Raw genomic sequence first — 14,717 nt, forward strand, 5'->3', positions numbered from 1 at the left:
ACGTTCTGTGCGCTTCCTTCACAATCTGCAGCCTTCATAATCCGCCCTCATGGGAGGAATTGGTTGGGATTTGCTGGCTGCTTGCTCAATTAGTCTCCTGAGGTCATCCACAGCGATCTACCGCACTGCATTCCACGTGGAAACTTTTCAACTCAACCTCTATACTATCAACCCTCTAAACCCGGCGTGGAAGGATGTAGCGATGCTTATGCCTATATCATTATTTTAGGGAAATGTTCACGCGTGGTAATCCTTATTTTTACCAAGCCTCTGAGCGCGTAGTCCCACGCGATTTTTTTTTGGCAGGCCTTGGGGTGTGAAGACAAAAAGTTTTCTGTCTGGGTTGATAAGATCACATTTATGCGCGAGCGTCACAGGCGTCACAGAGGCAGTAAGCATTTAATTCGTCAAAAGTAAGACGGATTGAGCCAATGCTTTCCTTCGAGCCAATAATAGCAGCCGAGCTTACATAGCTCCCGGAAATCTTGTCAATGCCGTTCCCCAGGTATAGCACCATCCTCATGCTCGTCCAAAACTATCACATTCCTCTCCTGTTAACGTAAAATTCACCACCCATCACAAATATAGACTCGCGCAGCTGCAGATATCACGCTTGATGAGGTCCTGTGCAGTCTGCATTTTCGAAAATAGCGTTGGGTCGCCGATAACTCGTGCGGCGTTTTTGGCCTCTCTACAAGTTTCGTCCAAACGGGTGATGACACGCACGATAGTGCCCTCCATAACATCCGTAAGGTCAGTGATGCGATTGAATGACATGCCTCTGGCCCATTCATACACGACCTCCACCATGCCGAATCTTGGCCGACTGACAAAATCATTGGAATCATCCGCGGAAAGGATCACTTGGTGGACTGTCTGAATGTGGTTGACTTTTTCTGAGATCTCAATAATCTTGGCAATCCCTCTCTCTAAGTTCGTAGTCAATGTTGGTGTGATCTCCGTCCTCTCTTGAAAGACAAAAGCGGACAACAAAGCGACTATCTCTTCTGGTTCATAGTCCGCTAAAACGTTCTCCAGGATGAGCTCCGTGAGTACAAGTTCGTCAGCTGAATGTATCTATATAGAGTCGGTTAGCGAATAAATTGCCAATATTCATTCAGAGCTCTCGTACCTCGCAGGCAACCTTGCCTTTCAACTCAACCCTAGAGTTCTCATCAATGAAGCCCAAGTCTTTTAACGCCGAAATTCTCTGTTCGTAGTCAGGCAGCAATTGCAGGTTCTGATCTGACATGAGTTGTCGTAATTGGGTAATGTACTCTCTGATTACCCATTCGTCATGTTGCATTGCAAACTCGGAAATAGTCAGTAGTGTGAAGTATTTATTTATCAGATTGAGTAGACCCACATGCTGTAGAAACTTGGGGCATTTAATGCAAGCTCGATGCTGGGCAATTTCAGCTTCTCTCTTCCGTGAATCGAGAATGTTGCGAAAAGAGAGATCCTTGATCCTCTCCCAATCTTGCTCATCCCAATCTTTGTAAGTCCACGACTTGCAGACTGGCATAAACTGATCTCGGGCGAGCTCGAGAGCGTCTGACTAACATCTTAATATATCTGCAATACACACGCTTGAGTAAGGGTATTACCTGATCTTTTTATTAGGGTTTCAAGGGGTTGAGGGGCTTTGAGCAAAGTCCTCGTTATACATTCGACATCACTAAGAGGGATGAAAACAGGTTTGAGTACCATATCCGATTCCTTGTGTGGTAATGGATCGAAGAATTCCACAAATCCCGGGAGACATGGCAGTAAGTCACTAGGCTGGCGGGTTGAATTAGTATTTATTTCTAGTACTTGTACCGTAGGCTCTACGCTTTTACTGATGCCTTCAAGAAGAAGCATGCCAACGGACCGTATACCATCCTAAAGCAATAAGTATTTGATAGCCAAACGGTCCAATGTCATGACCCACCTTTTTGTAAACAAGCAACCGCTTCGGAGAAAATATCCTTCTGCCCACAGGTGTGGCCAGTGCCGCCAAATGAAGCTCAGAAGTTAGTCGTTGGACGTTCATACAAGCTTGATGGCACTCCTCTAGGTCGATATCGCAGATATCACAGGGCTCTCTTTTGATCTTTTCAAGATCTGCTTCCGAGAGTTTAACCTTCTTCTCATGCTCTGGAAGTAGCGCTTGCGTCGCATTCTCGCTAAAACTTCGTTTGATCATTTCCTCAATCTTCAGTGCTTCCACGCGGAGGAGATTTAGGATCATGTTATAAGTGAGTCTGAACTGTGATTTTAGCTTCGTTGGATCCCCTAAAATCATCTGCCTTAATCTGGCGACTGGTGGAGCTTCTTCAGCACCTGGAGTTACAATGATGACTGATCCTACAGGATCAAGACCTCTTCGACCAGCTCTTCCAGCCATTTGAGTATACTCGCCCGGCAATAAATCCCGGAATGCCCGTCCATCATGCTTCCTGAAGCCGGAGAATACTACCGTCCTGGTGGGTAGATTTAAGCCCATGGCGAATGTTTCCGTAGCGAACAGTACTTTTACCAGCGTTTTGGCAAATAAGATCTCCACAACTTCTTTGACAATTGGTAACATCCCACCGTGATGAACCGCGATCCCTCGACTCAGCAATTCTCTCAGGCGTCGGATTTGTGGCAGCACCCGATCTTTTGGCTTCAGTCGAGCGATGGATTTCTCGATGGTCATATGTATTGCACTCTTCTCAGCAGCTGTGCAGTAGTCCAGGTTGGAAAGGGCATCGGCATTTTCCTCGCAGCGTTTCTTCGAGAACACGAATATACAAGCTGGAAGGAGTTCTTTATTGCGCAGGTGTTGGATGAGATGAACCCAAATATTGCGATCCTGGGCCGCTGTTGTTCTACCGCCACCTCGTCCAGTTCTGGCAATATTACCCCGACCGCGTTGTACGGGCTGTCCACGTCCACGCTGTTGTGGACCACCACGCTGCTGGGAACCGCCTCTTTGTAGTCCGCTTCGTTGGTTCTGGCCTCGGTTGCCACCTCTTTGGGCACCTCCACCTCTTGCGTTAGCTAGTTCCTCTGCTGCCACTGGCTTCACTTTATCTTTGCCCGAAAGAGCGTCGTTGGCGTCCTTCCAGCCACTTTCGATGAACTTTTTATCGGCGGTAACAATCTTGTGCATGGCTTTGTTGGCCCAAAGGTAGTGCTCAAGTGGTACAGGACGTTTTGGTGTTGAAATAACATAGATATCTTTCTTCTTTGTTCTCCCGACCCAGGATGCAAATTCATAGGTATTCGGAACGGTGGCAGAGAGCAATATAAGCGTAACATGCTCTGGAAGCATAATGATGACCTCCTCCCAAACGACACCGCGTTCGAGATCATTTACGTAGTGCACCTCATCGAAAATAACAAATTCCACGTCTCTAATTAGATCAGCCCCACGGTACAACATACTCCTCAGAATTTCCGTGGTCATGATCAAGCAGCTTGCTTCTGGCCGGATCTGAACATCTCCCGTTAGGATACCTACGTCATCAAATGTGGCCCGAAAGTCACGGAACTTCTGGTTGCTCAGGGCTTTGATGGGGGAGGTATAGATAGCTTTGGTCATATGCTTAGCTGCCAGAGCAATGGCGTATTCTGCAACAACTGTCTTGCCAGCGGATGTGTGGGCTGCAACAAAAACGGAGTCGCCATTTTCAAGATGATATACTGCTTCCTTCTGAAAGGTGTCCAGTTCGAACGGCCATTCTCTAGCCATATTGGGCACCAATTCTTGGAAGTTTGGTATCTCCCGGTTGACATCTACCATATGAGCCCACTCTCTACCGCCTCTTTTCGAGGAGGCCATTCCGAGTTGACCACGGGGAGCTAATGCTGGAAACTCAACAGGTAGCAGCGAGTCGATATCTTCGTCACCTTCTGCTTCGCTCTCGGCTTCAGGGTTCGAGGCATCGTTTGCATCCAGAACATTATCAGCATCATCTCCTGGGTGTGTATTTGTGTCAAGGGTAGGCTCTGGCTCTTCTCCTAGAGCCTTTTCAACCTCTTCTGCTGCTTTATTGTCTTCCGGTAACTTTTTATGGAGTTTGAGACCTCGCATAAAACCTGGTGGAACTTCCAGGAGCCCACCTCTGACTCCGAAATTGATCACCCTATCAAGGCCACCTTGCTTCTTTGCTCTCTCACGCTCTTGACGTAATATCACTTCATCTTCCAGAGCTGCTATGGCTTCTACTCCATCTAAGCCTCCTGGGGTAAAAGGAAAGAATCCAGCGGCACCTCGGACAAAGTCGGCTCGATTAGCAGGTTTTCGCAACAGTGAAGTGGAGTTCTTCGCGGTAGCGGAGCTCGCTGGTATTGTTATTTCCTGATATCCTGTGACTCGGCCCTCTAGCCCTTCTCGCGTAAAGCGAATGATGGTGCGAGTTTGAGTTGGAGCAATTTCGAAGAGCTCAGAGTAGTTAGTTGGCGCATCCCACCGCTGCTGTAACTCATTCAGCCACTTTGTGTTAAATGATGTTGAAGGACATAGGAAATCTTTTTCAAGCTCCTGCTTCAGCTCCTCTTTTGTCCGTTTTGATCGCTTGCGTGGCCTTTGTTGGTCTAAGATTGAATCTATCCAGTTTGGATCTTCTGTGCTAACGGATTCGGCAGCTAGGAGAACCTTGGCTAAGGCATTAGCGAGACCGTTCATCTTCTTTGAATGGGCAAAGTGATCATAGAGGACGGTTGTATGGACCTTGAATGCCATGCATCTGTTTCAACGCTGGGTTGAGGTGGGTAAGTAGCAGTGGAACAAAATGAGTGACGTGCATTATCGATAACCTTAAATCTTAGCTTCCCCTCGCGCCGCAATGCGCATATGGCGTATATTTGATCGTCAGGCACAGCTTTTAATTGATTAAACCCTCAAACCTAGTTCTTGCATGTGTGCCTTTGCGAAACTAAAGTAGAATCCATGCTCGTCGCCAGAACTCCCTGCTATGCATGATAAAGCGCAGAATTTGGGCTACCACAGGCCATCCATTTCTGCCATAGCTTCCATATCGTCCACAAACTCATCATCTTGTACTGCCGTTGGCTTGGAAGGCCTTGATGCTGTCGCGATCCCCGATATGAGCAGATTATTGTCTAGAGCCCCAAGTGCCGATTCTTCTGCAAGTAATGCATCAATCTCATCACCGTTAGGACTGGCTCTCGCACCATTATTGGTAGGTTCCTCAATGGTTATTGTCGCATCGTCTGGTACTGGAGTTTCCAAGTCTGTCTCCACTGTAGTTCGCTCTATGGGAGTATTCTGTTCGGCATTAACCTCACTCCTACCCGTCGTGGCGTCTTCTTCATTATGATTGTTCCTTCCTTGATCGATTTCCTTGGTTGCTTTAGGTTTCCCTTCCTCGATCCACTCTTTTCTCATCATCTGTATGCGTTTTGAATGTCCTAGTTTTTCGATGATAGCAAGGCCATCGGCAAACTTTGCTCTAGGGTAGAGATCGTCCAGCCAGAGTTGATACATATTGAGGAGCCGGGCTATGTCTGAGAACTTGTAGTGGGATAAGTTAGCAAGACCAATTAAGGAGATAGCTACCTGCTGACGTACCTCATGGCCCTTTCCTTTGAATTTCAGACGATCTTTGGAGATTCGTCGTAGTTTTGGAATACCGGCGGCGGAGAGCAGTCTACGTCCATCAATTTGCCGCGCTCAAAATACCTAACTCCTGGAAAATAATACACTTACCGCGGCTCATCAAGTTTAGCAACAGGTTGCCTCTTCTTCACTATCTTGATCTCCTCATCAATGCCCAGTCCTTCCTTTTCGCCATTTACATTCGGGTGGTTGCTTGATTCTTGCCTCGCTGTCACAGTCTTATTTGTATCGAGACTGTTGAAGGCATTGTCCATGGCGGCATCATAATTAAACAAATCATCGAGTTCGTCGCCATCGGGTGGTATGGATTGTGTGGAGCTTCTTGAGGCCATAGTGCTGTTCGTCGAATTATCTGAGAGAACTATTCTGAGGGTGTGTTAAAACAATTGTGAAGAGTAGTCTTATATCCTGTGAAAATTAAAATTATGCTAAGGACTGGAATAGTTTTACTAAGTTCGTAACAAGTCTTTGATGTGCTTGAAGCGGTGTTCATTTGCTCTAAATATGCATCCCTCTAGACGCGTCCATAAACGCGTCCCAAAACGCGTTCCCACCTGCTGACGTAAAATGCCAAGATATTTTACTGTATCCCAACGGCCGCTAGTGAAACCTTATTCCGAACCTCAGAGAAGTGTCATTCAGCCAAAGTCAAACAATGCGAATAGACAATATTCACCGTGTATGACTTTTCGCGGCTGCACAATTCTGATATACCTTTGATTTATAACAATGGCTCGTTCGGGTTGAACATTAATCGCCGTCTGACTCTACCACCTCGAAACTCCTAACAAACAACTTTGAATACCCTGGCAAGGACAGACGTCCCTTTTTTGATACTTGCCTCTCATCCAACCACAGACGATTAGGCTTGTCGCCTTGAGCCTTTTCGATTACCAGTGGAGACTGTACAAGAAACGCTCATCCCCTCTTTCATTCTGCAATCGCGCGGCCTTGCTCCCTGTTGAAGTTCATCATATATTTGACTGCAACATATTTGGATCATCTCTTCCCTATCCAATATCTATAGTTTTTTTGACTAAAGATCTCACTCAAGATAATCTTTAATCATTCTGTGGCAAGATGGCTACCTTAGATATCGAACTGGCGCAAGCCATGACGTATAGGCTACAGGAGCTTCTTGAGCGAGCAAAACATGTCAAAAAGGCAACCACCGTCGACCCCGCTTTACCAGTTTCTGAGCTCGTTGGTGAAGATGAACTGCTTCTAAGCGATGCGGTCGGGGATAAGGAGACCCACAAGTCAATTGTTGAGAGAGCTGCACGAAATATATTCTATGATATCTTGGTAACTACTCTAGCCCGTCAAGATTGTTCCTCTCTGACAGATATAAAGGCCTCGACACCCATCGATCATCCTGCATTCGTACAGATCTGGAATTTGCTTGATATTCTCCAGTACTGTGGAGATCGAGGTTCGTCCCATTATTCCTGTTCCTGCCAGGCTTAGTTTAGTGTTAACTATTTCACAGATCAGTGCTACTCAGGGCTTGTGTTATTGCTTGTTGAGGAGCTCCTCGACAGCCAAAGTATCGATGGCTGTAGGATAGTCTTTGACTTTCTTGAGTCGCGAAGAGAGGTCTTAATTGCAGTATGTGAACTTGATTGTCTCACTCATCACCTTTTCTTCCTGCTAAAGTATATCTTTCAGACAAACTCTAAGAACAAGGACTTGGTGATACTGCGCTCCTGCAATGAACTCCTCCGTCGACTCTCTCGCGCCGAGGATGCTGTGTTTTGTGGGCGTGTGTACATCTTTCTTTTTCAGAGTTTCCCTCTGGGAGACAAGAGTTCTGTGAATCTACGAGGGGAGTTCCACGTCGAGAATGTGACGACTTTCGAGGTATCTGCACAGACTTCAGAAAAAGCCGAGGATCGCATGGATGTCGATGTCGGAGGGGAGGCTGAAGCCGTCACAGCTCCTGATGGAGTGAGAGAAGAGGACGGAATTGCGAAATCTGGAGCGCCAGATCAAAATGTGAAAGAAAAGCCGCAAACGCTTGACACGGACACTCTCTATCCAATTTTCTGGTCGTTACAACACGCCTTCTCGAATCCTGTTCGTCTCTTCAGTGAAGAAAACTTTAACGACTTTAAGAAAGGACTAGAAGCTACGCTTGCGAAATTCAAAGAGGTTCCTAAGGTTATTCAAGCGCCAAGTCCAGAAGGTAAGCGGGGCGTAAAGAGGAAGCTTGACGATGGGTACGATGAGTTTGCTAGTACTTTCAACCCTAAGTATCTCACCAGCCGTGATCTGTTCAAGCTCGAGGTTTGTACTTCTCTACTAAAAAGGCTTCTCTCTAGCTGAGCTGATTACATATAGTTGAGTGACCTGGCATTCCAGAGGCATATTCTGGTCCAGGCACTGATTCTGATCGATTTCATTCTTTCGTTGACAGAAAAATCTAAGAAGAAACCTTATCAAGTCAACGCACAAAAGGCGCTACAGTACAGCTTCACCCTCAGTGAGCAAGACGTAAGTCCCTGCAATATAATCCGGCCGTCTCACCAACCCTTTGGGCTTACCTCAAAGCACAGACCGAGTGGGCATCGGGCATTAAAAATTCCATTGCAAATTACCTGCAGGAGGGCCCCGACGGCAAATTCTACTACCGCATGGTGGATACCGTGCTATCACGAGATAAGAATTGGGTAAGGTGGAAAATGGAGAATTGTCAGCCCATTATACGTGATAGGGTCTCCACAGCAGACTTCCTAGAAGCCAAATCTGGGGCGCAGAAAGCATATTCCAGCAGGAAAGTGCGCTCGACGCTTGCAGGCTTAGACTTGAGGTTTCTCTCAGACAGTGAGAGTGCGAGCGGACTTGAAAGGCTAAAGGATCTTGATAGGTATGCTTCGCTCACCCGAATAGCGTATTCTCTCCGATGTGCTTACGAGAGATCAGATATGTCGTGCCCAGTGCAGAGTCATTTGCAGAGGCCGTCGCAGGGATAGAGTTGGACATGGACCTGGCGATGACAGAACAAGAAAAGGAGAACCTGGGGGAAGCTAAGACTAGCAAAACGTGGAGAGCACTCCGCATCGCATCGAAGGACAAGCTGAGCTTGTTTGATAGGATCGAAGACAGCAAATCTCTAGAGAGGCTCTTTCAGCCGGATACGGTGGATGACACAGCAGCAGAAGAGAGCGCACCCACCGCCCCGGAAGGCAGGGATGCTGTTCTGCAGGAGCAGCAAAGGGCAGAAGGGGATAAACGGGCCGAGGGAGTTAAGTAACTGCCGCTGCGACGGTGGAGTAGCAGCATGGCTGCAAGCGCCGTTGCGATAAGAATCTACCGTCGATGCGTCAATGCGTCGATGCGTGCAAATCTTGCCAATCTTGCCAATCTCGCCAATGTTGGCGGCCGTGATGCTTCTTTTGACGATGATGTGCAGGCGAAAAGGTTGTGGCGTCGCCATCCGCCTCGGTTGAGCAGACGTGCGTCGCCGAGCGATCCTCCACACTCCCGCTTCACCGTGCCACCATTTTGTGACCGCCACCGTCGTGCAGACGGGCTGGCGGCGATGCTCGTCGACCATCCTCGACGGCAATGGGGAGTTGCAGTTAGGTTCTCCAGGTTCTAAACCCTCCAGAGCCGCGCAATCCCGAGAAGCCCGGCCGCGGCGTGCGGTCCCTGGTCTGCCTGTCTGCCCCTTTCTCGGGCGAGTGAGCGCAGGTGAGTGGTACCACAGACACAGCAGCAGCCTTGTGCGTCCGGAGCGAAGCCGGGACGAAGGATGAGCTGCGCTGTGGTGTTGGCCCAGTTCAGGCTCATTGTCGTTGTCAGCATCGATCCGCCGTCTTGGGCGATTCTGCAGCATCCCGAAATGAAAGGGCTCCCACCTTCCTCGCCTCTCCTTGGTTGCTCCTCCAAGCACACCAAGCGAGCGTATCCATGCTAGCCATCAAACCTCCGCGACGAGGTCTCACCCAGCCAATGAGCCTATTTGAATTTCCGCCGGCGGAAGACGGCCTCTCTGCCACTCCTTCATTTCCCAGGCATTGTCCACCACTGCCCAGATCCCACTCAGACTCGGCTCGCGGGGACGAGTGGCGGCAGGAAACGCTGTTTTGCGCGGCATTGCCAGGCAATATACCCTAGCTTGTAAACGTGTTTGTTCTCTCTCGTCTACTTCACCGCGCATGGCCGTTTCTCCTCTCGTTGTTTCTGAGCCGGCTTCGGCCCTCTGCGTGGTTTTCCCTCGGTCGTGTTATGCTCGCGTCTGCTTGTTGCATTATGCCATCGCTACGGATCAAACCTCTTTCTGGCGCGGCTTGATTTCCTTTCTTAGTTGCGCTCTGTATACCCGGCCGCTGATCATTGCGGAAAGTCGTCGAAACGCCCTCCCAGGGGTGCATACGGCCATGATCCTGCTGCAGCGATCATGGTGAGAGCTGATCGCCCCTGCGTCGAGGATTAGGGAAATTATAACCGTTTCGACCCAGGGCTGGCAGCTGCTAAACAAATTCCTACGCTGAGAGCCTGAGCCATGCTGTTTGGCCCCGGGACCCTCGTGGCTCCAGCATTTGTCACGTTGTAGTATAACGTTACTGCTGTCAACATGCAGTCCGCAGCACGCAGTCTTCCAGAAGCAGAATTTTCCCGGAGCGGGCCGAGCACTTCACCGTTGGATCTCATCGTTCAGATCTGAAGGTCAGTCGGTTGTGGACTGTCGATTGGCAGTTGTAGCCCACTAGACGCTGACCTCAACCGATCGTGCATGCGCATCAGCAGGGGCAAGAGAAGAGGCTAGGTCTAGTCCGCCGACACATGAATTGACACTACCGTTTTCATGCACTAGGGTGGGCGCCTTGAGCGGCTCTAAGGCTGAAAATCCATCGCGTTCCTGACGCAATCTCCCACGCCTTGGAGGTTACGAAACGCATGTGGAGGCTATCTTAGCCACAACAGACGTGGGGACGATGATAGGAACACTCGCCCGGATCGTGGATGAATCCTTAGCGACGGCTGGTGGAGAGCTGTCAGTCCAGCTCCTCGCTCCTCACCCACCTGCCTACCTAGACCCCGCAACAAGCGTTGCCGAGCCCTGCTCCATCCCTGCCGCCTTCCTGGCGTCCCTGGAACTCCCGCTGTGCCTTCTGCCAATGGCGGCCCATCTCCGTCGACTGTTGTTCTGAACGCCACGGATCAGGCGTCGCTGTCGGCGTTTTCCTCCATGCTCCCTGTCATCTGCGAACCTTAGAGCCCACCATGCAGTTTTTCCTCATTCTCTTTCGAGAACAGCACACTTGGCCTTCAAGCACACTTGACCCCATCAGCCTTTCATTCGCCAGTTTTTCCTCCGTCGCTGCTCCATCTCTCTAGGGTCCCGCCCTGAGGTACCGCACCCCTGTGCCCTGATCTTGTCTTCTGCTGTGCTAACGCTGGAAGACAATCACGCCTCTCGTGGTGTAACAACTACGTCCATATCCTCGAAGATTATTATGTCCTCCTAAGATGGAGTGCGCCCTGGTGGTGGTCTGACCCTGGACTGCCGATGTACTGTTAAGCTCGATTTATCCGGATCGTCGAACTTATAGTGCCGTCAAGCCTTCTTGTATGAATAATCTGTCCCTCCACTTTCTTGTTCGTTATCGCTGATATAGCCTCCGTGCTGTTCCACAGTATTATTACAAAGGCCACTAGTTGTCATCAATCTACACTGGACTATTCAGATATCTCAGTGTCAAACGGTCTGCTTGTCTCTCTCTGCTAAAGGACCCCACGGACACTGTGCATCTTTATTTGGCCGTCGTATCACGTCCCTTACCAGCTTTCTATTTCAAGAGTTGTTACACGAAAAATCTGCGCCCCATTCTGTCTTAAGGTGCGACATCAACAGTTCAGCCTGGGTCCCGCGTATCAGCAACCCAAAACTTCTACGAGACGTAACCGCCAGATTCGTTCTCCGTGACAGATTCGCGAACCAGAGTCCGTCGCGCTGGTGTGTGCCCTCGGTCCATCTTAAAGCATCGCGAAAACACCATCTCAAATCGCCGATCATCCGCGCCGTACCCCGCACTGGATCTAGAGACTGACTCTTGTTTGCGCAAACTTCCCGGACTTCTTCAGCAAAGATCTGTTGGGAGTTGACGATAATCTCGTCTGAGTGCTCAAGGCGGAGCTCGTATGGCCAGTTGCACTACAGCAGTATCCAGCGGCGATCAGACTTGACTACCTTCTCGTCACTTGATTGCTAGAAACGAGGAAGAAGTCGAGGCTCAACGATAAAGTAGGCGCCTTCTATGCGTGAGGCGTCAGCCGTGCTGACTGTCATCTCTTAGGTCGTTCAGCCACAGCCAAACCAAACACCGCATCGAAACACCGCCCCTGAAGCTGCAAATGGTTGACGGAAATCTTTTCATTCCGCTCTCTCCGCCTAGCTCACCGCGTATGTCTGCGTATAACGCGACTCCCGCAGAAAACGAGTGGCAAAACCAGGATATTAAACCTTTGGACCCCACTTCCACAAACTCCGAAGGCGACATGGCAATGCTACACGCCGAAGTATCAGGCCTTCCATTAGACATGCAAAGGCGTCCGATGTTACGAACCCACAGAAGCTTTCCTTACACGATAAGGCCTTCAGGACATTCTCTTCATCCGTCTAATCATTCTCTGGATGGCTCTGGGGGCTCGCCAGTGCCGCAAAGAGAGCGCATCACGATTAGCAAACTCGAAGAGCTCGATTCAGGTGAATTGTCAAATGTGACTTTTAGTGGATCCGCTCCAGCAAGCCCAGTGTCAAGGCTCACGCCGCCATCTCCCTGTGGGGAAAAGAGTGATGAGCATGAAGACATCCATGAAGGAGGCACTCTATCAGGTGACGGAGGAGAGGATGAACAAAACCCACCAATTTCCGCTGCGGAGCTGAGGGCGCAGAAGCGCAAGATGAAGAGATTCAGGTCAGCAAATTTGAAGACACGAACTTCAATTTCATTGATTGGTACCTAACAGAGCACTTAGGCTTACACACAATCAAACACGATTCCTCATGAGCGAGTTCACACGTCAAGCACACCCTGACGCGGCCCACCGAGAACGACTTGCTCGAGAAATTCCTGGCTTGAGCCCAAGGCAGGTGCAAGTGTGGTTCCAGAACCGGTGAGCCGCTCCCTGGCCCTTTTAATGTGTCTAATACCACTTACGATAATTGAACTAATATGGGTTTGGTAGGAGAGCTAAGTTAAAGCGTTTAACGAGCGATGACCGCGAACGAATGATGAGATCAAGAGCGCTACCCGACGATTTCGACATGACTCAAGCGCTTCACTCACCATTTGGAACAACGCATGGAATTGGGACGCCTTTAACTTCGCCTAGCTCTTATAGTCCAGGATTCCCAGAACGAGACATGGCCCATCAGCTTAGCACCGATACGATCCGGCGACTTCCTGAAGGCACTCACCTGTCCCCTACCGGTATTAGCCCTGCTTTCGGCGGATTTGCTTTCGCACCACCGCAGCCTGTGAACGATACATTATCACCAGCACCTGCTGGCGCTGAAAATTCCCCGTTCGGATACTCCTCCGGAGCGCTTGATGGCAGCCCGAGGAGATCCAACCCTTTCATTGGATCTATGTCTATGAGCTCTAACTCAGGATACGCGCCGCACCCAGGGATTCCTCGTTTGCAACTACATTCCGACCGCATAGCAAGAACACGTGCGGAATCGCTTTCTTCACCCTTGAGAGCAAGCATGTCTTATACAAATAATGGGAATGACGGTAATCTCAATGGTGTGGACGATCACTCCGGGCAGCAAATGGACAACTCGCAGATGAGTGGCGACCAAGGGCCGCAAAGGTCCTTTTCCAATTCCATGCTTCCTTATGGCATTGGTTATTCCTGTAAGTTGATGACTCTCTAGGCTTACCAATGATTCCTTACTAACGGCTGAAGATCCTCAAATCCCAGGCTTCCAAGCTGGAGCATCCACGAGGATGCGCTCTTTCTCCGGCGACGTGCCTAGACGGATTGAGTTGAGCACTCACTACACACCAAGCCGTAGTGTGGCTACGCCTCAGACTGCGACGTTCCCTAACTACACAAGCTCGCCACTGGTGACTCAGAGCTTCCAGATGCCGCACATGAGTGCGCCACACCACATCACCTCGTTCCAAAATTCGTACATGCGGCAGGATGTGGGTCAAAATGATCAGTACTCGCAGGTTGGCGCAGTGTTGGGTGAAGTGGTTGAAGGATCAAATCACGAAAACGACGATACGAATGACGGCTCCGTACAGTTGCAGCAATCATATTGACTGGATGAGGCTGCAGCGTTCCATCCTTGGAGGATGCATATTCACCGTAAAACGCTTTGATGACAACTATTGAGGGTATCAGGGCGACCTCCTAGATAGGAGGAACCAACTCTTTATCATCACGAAATCGTGGTCATGGAAACTATGGAAGGATGCTGGATCCCACCGACCTAGACTGGTATGAAGCTAACGGCCATAATATTGCGATTCGACTGTGTGAGATTGTCTCTTTTGTTCCGGGCGACTGTTTCGTACTCGTTGTTCTTCCGCGTCTTCATTTCATTGCGCCCTGTGGAGCTGCGTTCGCTGGATTTGCCTGTTGGATGTTTTAGGCCGGCCCGCGGCGCGGGACTCTCGCTGGCGTTGAAGTGCTTTGCTTCAACAGGACGGCGCGAATACCCTTCTTGTATCTACTTTGTACGTAGCTGTTCACCACTTTCCACCCCTTATCGATACCACGGAAATTTTTTAGAAAGAATCTACGAGTATGATGCCAAGAAGTCTTCTATTTCAGCGTGTGTGGCTACATGAGTGCTACTATTGCGACTGTAGGTACACAGGCGCGCGATTCAGGAACACATTAGCCATGTGCGGCGAGTCATCATAGATTATTATAGTCAGGGACATTGGATTAAGTTATTAAATTTCCTGCGTGATAAATTGCGAGGCGCTGGCCACTTTCCCGTAGGGCTTAGTGAAACGTTCTACGCGGCCTTCTCGAAGAACTATCAAGGGCGGATCAGCAGACGGATGTGCGCCCGCGGCGGCCAGCAGATTCCGAAACAGCGATTCCATCCAAACACTCTCAAAACTCGGAAATGCGG

At 49.5% G+C, this 14,717-nt stretch overlaps 4 protein-coding genes across 4 annotated transcripts; 2 read left to right on the forward strand and 2 right to left on the reverse strand.

The window, feature by feature from the left end:
- Nucleotides 1-370: 370 nt before the first annotated feature.
- K441DRAFT_622670 (antiviral helicase) lies at nt 371-4,728 on the reverse strand. Its single transcript, XM_067646013.1, has 5 exons — nt 1,934-4,728; nt 1,608-1,884; nt 1,367-1,554; nt 1,133-1,312; nt 371-1,077 (listed from the first exon to the last, which is right to left on the reverse strand). The coding sequence occupies exons 1-5, from the start codon at nt 4,712-4,714 to the stop codon at nt 577-579; spliced, it is 3,927 nt and encodes a 1,308-aa protein (XP_067497120.1). The 5' UTR covers nt 4,715-4,728; the 3' UTR covers nt 371-576.
- A 244-nt stretch (nt 4,729-4,972) lies between these two features.
- On the reverse strand, nt 4,973-5,865 carry K441DRAFT_593368 (Swi3-domain-containing protein; the record flags this gene model as incomplete). Its single annotated transcript, XM_067644914.1, has 3 exons — nt 4,973-5,506; nt 5,564-5,642; nt 5,702-5,865. 3 exons carry the CDS (start codon nt 5,863-5,865, stop codon nt 4,973-4,975), a joined length of 777 nt encoding a protein of 258 aa, XP_067497121.1.
- Nucleotides 5,866-6,277: 412 nt separating this feature from the next.
- K441DRAFT_670470 (nuclear matrix protein) lies at nt 6,278-8,971 on the forward strand. Its single transcript, XM_067650288.1, has 7 exons — nt 6,278-6,916; nt 6,965-7,043; nt 7,101-7,219; nt 7,280-7,897; nt 7,952-8,104; nt 8,167-8,477; nt 8,534-8,971. Exons 1-7 carry the CDS (start codon nt 6,692-6,694, stop codon nt 8,862-8,864), a joined length of 1,836 nt encoding a protein of 611 aa, XP_067497122.1. The 5' UTR covers nt 6,278-6,691; the 3' UTR covers nt 8,865-8,971.
- Nucleotides 8,972-11,971: 3,000 nt separating this feature from the next.
- Nucleotides 11,972-13,893, forward strand: K441DRAFT_593347 (uncharacterized protein; the record flags this gene model as incomplete). The annotated part of the gene is made up of 4 exons (XM_067644913.1): nt 11,972-12,534; nt 12,596-12,733; nt 12,806-13,479; nt 13,532-13,893. 4 exons carry the CDS (start codon nt 11,972-11,974, stop codon nt 13,891-13,893), a joined length of 1,737 nt encoding a protein of 578 aa, XP_067497123.1.
- Nucleotides 13,894-14,717: the final 824 nt, after the last annotated feature.

This window comes from Cenococcum geophilum (genome assembly GCF_001692895.1).
Source record: "Cenococcum geophilum 1.58 unplaced genomic scaffold K441scaffold_83, whole genome shotgun sequence".
In the NCBI taxonomy this organism is placed as follows: domain Eukaryota; kingdom Fungi; phylum Ascomycota; class Dothideomycetes; order Gloniales; family Gloniaceae; genus Cenococcum; species Cenococcum geophilum.